Here is a 7,501-nt window from a genome sequence, read left to right as displayed (position 1 = left end):
CAGGAACATCCAAGGTCACTGCATGGTTCCCCTGCATCCCAGGCAGACTTCCCCTGCTCCTGCCAGCCTCCAGAAGGCCATGAAGGCCAAGCAGGCCAGACCTCCCCAGAAGGGCTGCTCTGCAGCCTCCGAGGCAGTGCAGCTTTGCAGCTACAACTGAAACCCTCTGAAAGGGCCTTTCAGCAAAGGTGAATGCAATGATGGAGGACAGCTGTTGCTGATATTGCCATTCAAGCTCTGCTTAGGTTTTTTTGAGGAGGGCCTTGACTCTTTAAGGTTCATTTCTGACTGTTTTCTTGTCTGTCTCCAGCATTTTCCCCTGGTGTTCCAGTATCTTCATGCTCCTGGGCTCTCAGTAGCACCAGACACTCTCTAATGCACAGGGTATCTCAGTTCTTGCACTTCTCAACACTTCTTACAGACCTCTGCCTGAAAACCTGATCATTTTTTCCCATTTAAGGTAAAGGATTTCAGACTATAAAATAAAATCTCCATTATACCTTGAGTGTTTCTAGCCCTGAAAAAAACAGTCCCTGGAAACAAAAGGAATCCTTAAAGGGGCACAATAGGAAACACACTTTAACTGAACCAGCTTATTATATGTGACCTTCTTTCCCACTCACAAGTACATGTACAAGACCCTTGGGCTCCAAGAACAATATGGGTTATTGTTACATCTTATAGTTCATTTTAGAATATGAAAACCAGCATCCGCTCGGCATTAGGAACCAGCCAAAACTCTGTGGGCCACCAAAGCAGCTCTGCAGATCTCTGCTGGAAGCCCATTGTTCTAAATACCATTGCTGTGACAGAACCACAAGCGTGTTTACGTGTAAGGATCCTTTCTTTTCTCACAGTCATTTGTTTTGCTATGTCCAGTAAAATTATGTAAATCAGCCTCCCCTCTTACTTCAGAGGATGGACAAGAAGATGCCAGACTGTTGTATAGACGTGGGTGTTTATAAAGACGTGATACTTTTCCTTATGCAGACAGAGGAGTCACTGCAGATCAGTAGAGTGATTTTTCCACATTTAGGCTCAGCCTGTTTCACTGCTACACTGTAGCCCAATAAATGCCAAAGAGGCTGTTTTACACACCTTTTCTGCCCATTAGGTGAAATCAGCATATGTATATTCCAGAGACTGTGAGCCCAGAAAAACACATTTGTACCCTACTCCTGTGCATTTCGTCTAAAGTACTTGAGGTTTATGGTATTTCCTTGTCCATAACTCTTGAAATATATGGAAAGGAACAGGATTTGCCATGGACTGCATTCAAGCACTTGACTGGCTCCTTAGGCTRTGGAAATAACAAGCTATAAATTAAGTTTGCAGAAGCTCAGGGTACAAAAATATCAATTGAAAGGAATATCCAAAGCAAAAGTGAGCTAGATAACCTTGGAGAAGAGAGAACTGGCTGTGCATTTTTGCATCCTCAGGCCTGTGCTGCCCCTTGCTGACAAACTCTTCAGGCGTGGAACAAGAGGTGTTGCAGAGCACTGATGCCCTGGGGGTAGAAATATTCTCTCCTCTTGACCAGCAGACTCCTGGGCCTCCACAGGCACTGCAGGGCCTGCCCTCAGCAGGGGTCCCTCCTTCAGCTTCTCCCTGAGGTTCAGATGTGACTTTTAAGCACTGGCAAGAAGGTGTGTGTAGAAGGGTGAACACACAGTGATGGAGGAGTCCATATGTCCACCCTGGCCTTTCATGTCCCCCTCTGTCGTTAGTTTCCCAGTCTCTTGGTGGGACATGAGAATGACATTGGCAGGGCAGCAAGCATGATTTTAAAAGATATAAATATCCTGCCAATAAAACTGAGTTGCTTCTCTCCCAGTGATTTAACTGTATTGAATTTGATGCATCTCCCTGATTAGGTTACTGGTCATTTTCCCTCCCAGCTTTCTCTTCCCACAGAAGAGTGGCCTGCATTTGTCACAACAGGAGGTAATATGGCCTGGACACCAGTGCTAAGAAACAAATAACTTGTGCTCATACAACACCTGCCAGCTGAAAGTTTCAAAACACTTTATAATCATTGACAGATTTAGCTTCGCAGCCCTGGTCAGTAAGTTTGGAGATGAAATGACAGGAAAGCAGGACAAGAACTGAAGTCTTCTGGATACTGTTTTTCCGTTTGCATGGCATGGGGGGAGCTACTTCAGTAGAGGTACCCTGGCTGAGATTAAGCTGGTCAACAGGTTTTATCCCTAGCTCTTCCTTCCACCTCCCTGACGGGTGATCTTGAGCAAGCACCTTTTCTTTCTATACCTTAGTTTTCCCRTCTGCTCCTTTGTAAGAAATTCTGAAATGTACAGATGAAATGTATTGCTGTGGGAGGTGTTAGAGAAAAAGGCCTGGCCACACGCACATAGTCTGGGATTCCAAAAGGTCATCTCTGAAGAAGACATGCACATTCAAATGCTGAAGATAGTACCATAACATCAGCATTGYGTACACTGGGCAATGGGAGCCGGGTGGGAGTTTGAGAGAGAAGTGTGGAAAGTGGGAAAAACAGCTCTGAGAGTCCTTCTRTCTAGTTCATCTCTCAGGATCAAACACAGGACTCCTCTTTTAGAAACCTTGCAGTGTGAATTGTCACTGCAGAGTCCAGGAGCCAAAGCCAACAAATGCAAAAAGGAGAAAGGGTTAATGAGCATTGCCGTGTACTGCTGGTACACCGGCCTAAGCAGGTGAGCTGCATTAAGTGGTGCTAGTGTACCCATTAAATGGTGCTAATGGCTCTACAGCCTCCTGGTGAGGTCCATTTTCCCCTGTCAGAGGTGAAGGAGGAAGTGAAAGGTAGGCAAGAAAGACAGAGTGATGGAAGGATACTTTGAATACTGCAAAGTTAACTGGAAAGTTACCCTTTACTCTGTTTCTGGTTAGTGAATGCTCCTTATTCTATTACAATTGTATCCCTAATCAGCACCAGAGATCCACTATTATTCCTCCCATCTGTGAGTAACGGCTAATATGTGCAACAATTGTGAGAACAGGCTCTTGCCTTCGACAAGAAGCTCCGGGTGAGGGGGGACCCCTTTTGCTCCTGTCTCACGCACAGAGTGATTCACAGCCTCATTGAGCTCAGCTGCTCTTAGCTCAGCAAGCAGGGCCTGGAAAGCAATAGGGGCCCTGCTAGGTTTATCAGCACTCTCTGCTCATCATTTTTCTTCTGGCACCAATCCCTGCTTCTGTTTTCATGGGTGATACCACCGGGAGCTGATGGATGGTGGGAGTAACCTCATCCTCCCAAGGAGGGATGCTGCGAATCTCCCCCTTGCTGCTAGGTCTCTTCCAGGCACCTCCCCCTCTGTAAATCAGCCCCGCGGCGGTTCGGCCAGGCCAGGAAAGCGTTAACCTTCCCTGCAATGCTGCATCCTAGCTCACGGTGGAGCTGCCTTCCTCTCTTCCACCCCCAACTTCCAATTCACTCCAAACAACTCCGGGACAGAATTGCAGGGAAAAGCTGGAGGTTCAGACTAGACTTGTTGATCTCCGTTACGAGGCAGCAGAAGGAAGTACCGGAGCTTTCCTTTGTGTCTTCAAAGGAGAAAAAAAAAAAAAAAAAAAGGAAAAGAAAAGGAAAGGGGGGGGGATGGGGCAGATGCGGCTTCGGCGTTGACTGTAGGCAGAAGTGAGGAGCCGCAGCCAAGGGAAGGCCTTGGAAAGCTTCCTGCCGAGGGATCCGATTTACCTCGTTTCCCTTCCCCTCCCCCCGGGCTCCGTGGACAGACGGGAGCGCGGTCGCCATCCCTCCGCCTCGAGGCTGCCGCGGGGGATGCGAGCGGGGCCGCCCCTGCTGACCGCTCCGCCGCCCGCCGCAGGATGTAGCCGCCCTCGGCCCCGCACAGCCCCGCGCCGCCTCGCTCGGAGCCCGCAGCAGGAGGTAGGTGCGGGCCGGGCTCGGAGCCTTCCCCCGTGTGCGGCTGCGGCCGAGGAGCAGCCCCGGCCGCGGTCTAAAGGCAGCGCCGGTATTTTGCTTTCGGAGCAGGGGGGTGGAGGGGGGGCAGATCGGCGGTGAGGGGCAGAGCCGGGCCCCCGGCAGCTGTGTTGGCTGGGCATGGAGGAGCCGTTCCCGTCTGCGCTGGGGTTTCTGTTCGTGCCATCTTGTGTAAGCAACAGTGCTCGGGGCTGTCACAAGCTGCCTGGCTTTGCCAGGAAGGCTCGGGGGCTTTTGTTATTCTGATTTTCGCTGATTTCCCAGTTATGCAAAGGGCGCCGGTGGGAGGGGGGAGGAACCGTCCCTAGGCAGCCCAGCGAGGTAGAGTGCGTCGTTAGAGTGGCTGGAAATAACCGCCTTTTCCTTTTCCCAGCCCTTTCCTCAGGGAAATTTGCTAGGCTGGACTTATAAAAAGCATCCGCATTTCCCTGCTGCCAGCACAGCCGGGCGGGGCGGGGGGCACCGCCGCCTCCGAGGAGGGGGGTGCACCGTGTGGGTCGTAGCGACACCCGGAGTCCGGCGTGCGCGGTCCGACAGGGCCGGGCGCTCCGCGGGGCGGTGGGGCTGGGGGGCGGCGGTGGCGGGCCGGGCCGGGCGCTCCGGAGAGCGGCGGTGACGGGGCCGGGCTCTCAGAGAGGGGAAGGGAAAGGAAGGGGCTGGCGGTGGCGGGGCTAGCCTGCTCCCGGCCAGCCTGTGCGAGAGAGTGGACAACGTGTCAGCTCACTCGTGGCTAGCAGCCCCGGTGCCTTTTGGGGTGCATTTCTGAGCGGTGCTTAGGGCAGCTCTGCCCCCCTCCCCCCCGCCTCCTTCCCTTAAGTCATCATTTCCCATCCCTTTGTCGAAAGAGGATCCAACACCCCATGCCCAGACTCCGTAGCTCCCCCGGGCGGGGTGCTCAGGGGACCCTCCCGTGGAGGCCCCCCGCCCGCGCCGCGGCCGCCGCCACCGCCCGGGGGAGCTCGGAGGCAGCGCCCGGGCCGACACGTGGGAGAGGGCGGCCTTCAGCACCGCGGACAGCGCCTTCCCGCGGCCGCGCCGCCCGGGCGCCGCGCGCCGTTCAGCACCGGGAGGGCGGACAGCGCCGCCGCCCCCTGAGCAGATTAGCGGGCCGGGCGCTCCCCCGCTGCATGGATAAGGCAGGCGCGAAGGCGGCCGCGCTTCCCCGGGCGCTCGGCGGGCGGGCACCCATGGTTGGCTTCTCTTTTGCAGCTCTGGGGCATGGAGGGGAAGGAGAGGTGAGGAGAGCCGGCCCCCGCGCTCCCTGCCCCACGCCGCACCTTGGAGCATCCAGCCTGAGGGGGACCAGCGATGCCTCTGGGGATGAATAAGCATGGATCTCGCTCTACTACCTCTTTGCCTCCGGACCCCACAGAGATCGTCAGGAGCAAGGCCTGCTCCCGCAGGGTCAAGCTCAATGTGGGGGGGCTGGCCCATGAGGTACTCTGGCGGACCTTGGACAGGTTGCCACGGACCAGGCTGGGTAAACTCAGAGACTGCAACACACACGACTCCCTCATGGAGATCTGTGATGACTACAACCTGGAGGAGAATGAGTACTTCTTTGACAGGCACCCTGGGGCATTCACCTCAATCTTGAACTTCTATCGTACTGGCAAGCTGCACATGATGGAGGAGATGTGCGCCTTGTCCTTCAGCCAGGAGCTGGACTACTGGGGGGTGGATGAGATCTACCTGGAGTCCTGCTGCCAGGCCCGTTACCACCAGAAGAAGGAGCAGATGAATGAGGAGCTGAAGAGAGAAGCTGAGACACTGAGGGAAAGGGAAGGGGAGGAATTTGATAACACTTGCTGTGCTGACAAAAGGAAAAAGCTCTGGGACCTCCTGGAGAAGCCCAACTCCTCCGTAGCGGCCAAGGTAAGGTCTCCATGTGTCTTCTCAGGCTTGTCTGTATTGGTTCCAAGGAGGCTTCTGTGATGATGCTTATGTGAGGTGGTACTCTGGTACCCTTGCTTTAGAGTCTGGGCACTTGTTGCTGAATGGATGCTATGAGTGAAGTGGAGAAAGGCTTCTCAGAAGCAAACAAGGTTTAGTTTAGATTTTGGGGTAGACTGGAAGGGGCTGGTTTTGAGCATCCTTGGGACCAGTGTAGGCTGCTCAGCATGGGAGCAGTGCTACTTATCCCTGGGTCAGCATATGCTGTTCACTGTACAKCTAGTGGCTGGAGGTTAGTAGACGTCTTATCCAGTGGTCTTTCTTGATGCATTGTGTAGCAGATTCCTTAGGGCCCTAAACATGCATGTTTCCTATTGTTTTGCCAAGATTGTGTTTAAAAAGAGGAAATCTACTTGAACTAAGGTGTGTTAGACTTGGTTCCAGTCAGGCAGTAGTGTGTTCCTTCTAGGGCTTACTTTAAAATTTTCTGGTGAAATACACCTCCTGCATATTTGTATCACACACTCCTAGGCTACCTGTCTGCTAAAGTTAGCATTTGAATATCATCCTTTACCTGATTTAAGCCTATTCTAAGTCTCCCTGCTTACTTTGAAGTTGGTTCCAGTGCAAGAGATCTATTTGAACACCTTTGAAAGATAAGATCCTTGGTAGGAGAAACCAATGTCAGAGCTGGCTGATAATTTAGCTGTCTCATGTTAGTTGCATGTTCTTTAATGAGGAAAATCTCTGCAAACATAGTGATTCAGTAACCATGGGGACAAAAATAAAGGGGGAGAGGTTGAAAACTGTAGGATGAAGAACTGGAGAGCATGACAAATTGAGCATTAGGGATTGAAAACTTGAATTTTCTATGTACTGGCATTCTCACAATATGGCAAAGAAGCAGAAAGAGGCCCCAGCTACTTCTGGAGTGTCACCCCCCCTGTTGTATATGCATTTGCAAATGTAAACTGTAGCTCCGTACCTCAGAAAGTCTGGTTTTGGAGGGATACTTATGTAAATGGATTTTTTATTTCCCTTTTTTCTCATTAAAATGTTGCACATAATGAACCAAGAGCATGTGGGAAGTTTTGGGAAGGGATTCTAGAAAGTGTGGGGCTAAATGGCTCATTCTGGCAGGGGAAAAGGGGAGGYATGATCTGCTGTTGAACTGATTATCACTTTTTTTAATGATAAATGGAGCCCCGAAATGTCTTTTTCTCTCCAATGGCACAGATGACACTGTGCTGAATGCATTAATCATTTATAAGGCTCCTTTGGCACAGTCCTGGAATCCTGAAACACAGGCCCCRGGCTTAGCTGTCTGTGGCACTGACTCAAAATCCATTAGAGACTGTTGATGTTCATGATTTATTGTATATGAGCAGGGGTCATTCTTGCCAAATAAGTGTCTTTTGTGATTTATAAATGAAATACACTCTAGCTTCATTTTCTGAGAAAATTCTCGGAGTAAGTGCATTCGGCATTGCGGGCTCTGGATTAATTGAGAGTGAATCGTAATGCGTTATTATCCTTCCCATTTAAAGCTTCCATTCTGTGGCTTCGTTACTGTAATGAAAATGGTGCTGTATGTTCTCAGACCTCAAATATTTTAGCAGTTCCCAAGCATAGATTTCTAGTCACTTCAAGAGTAGCAAGGAAAATGGG

At 51.4% G+C, this 7,501-nt stretch overlaps 1 protein-coding gene across 2 annotated transcripts in view; it reads left to right on the top strand.

The window, feature by feature from the left end:
* The first annotated feature begins 3,816 nt into the window (after positions 1-3,816).
* Positions 3,817-7,501, top strand: part of KCNB1 (potassium voltage-gated channel subfamily B member 1) — a 145,325-nt gene continuing 141,640 nt past the window's right edge. The window contains exons 1-2 of one of the 2 annotated variants that reach the window (XM_026056979.1): positions 3,817-3,886; positions 5,150-5,815. In XM_026056979.1, coding sequence (XP_025912764.1) covers positions 5,249-5,815 — 567 coding nt within the window. In that variant the 5' untranslated portion in view covers positions 3,817-3,886; positions 5,150-5,248. Of the gene's footprint in view, positions 3,887-4,038; positions 4,112-5,149; positions 5,816-7,501 lie in introns of those variants that run through there. The other variant, XM_026056970.1, reaches the window with a different exon arrangement.

The sequence above is a fragment of the Apteryx rowi genome, unplaced genomic scaffold (assembly GCF_003343035.1).
Source record: "Apteryx rowi isolate R43461 unplaced genomic scaffold, aptRow1 scaffold_0, whole genome shotgun sequence".
NCBI classification, from domain to species: Eukaryota; Metazoa; Chordata; class Aves; order Apterygiformes; family Apterygidae; genus Apteryx; species Apteryx rowi.
Note: the sequence above shows the minus strand (reverse complement) of the source record. Positions and strands in the feature narration are given on the sequence as shown.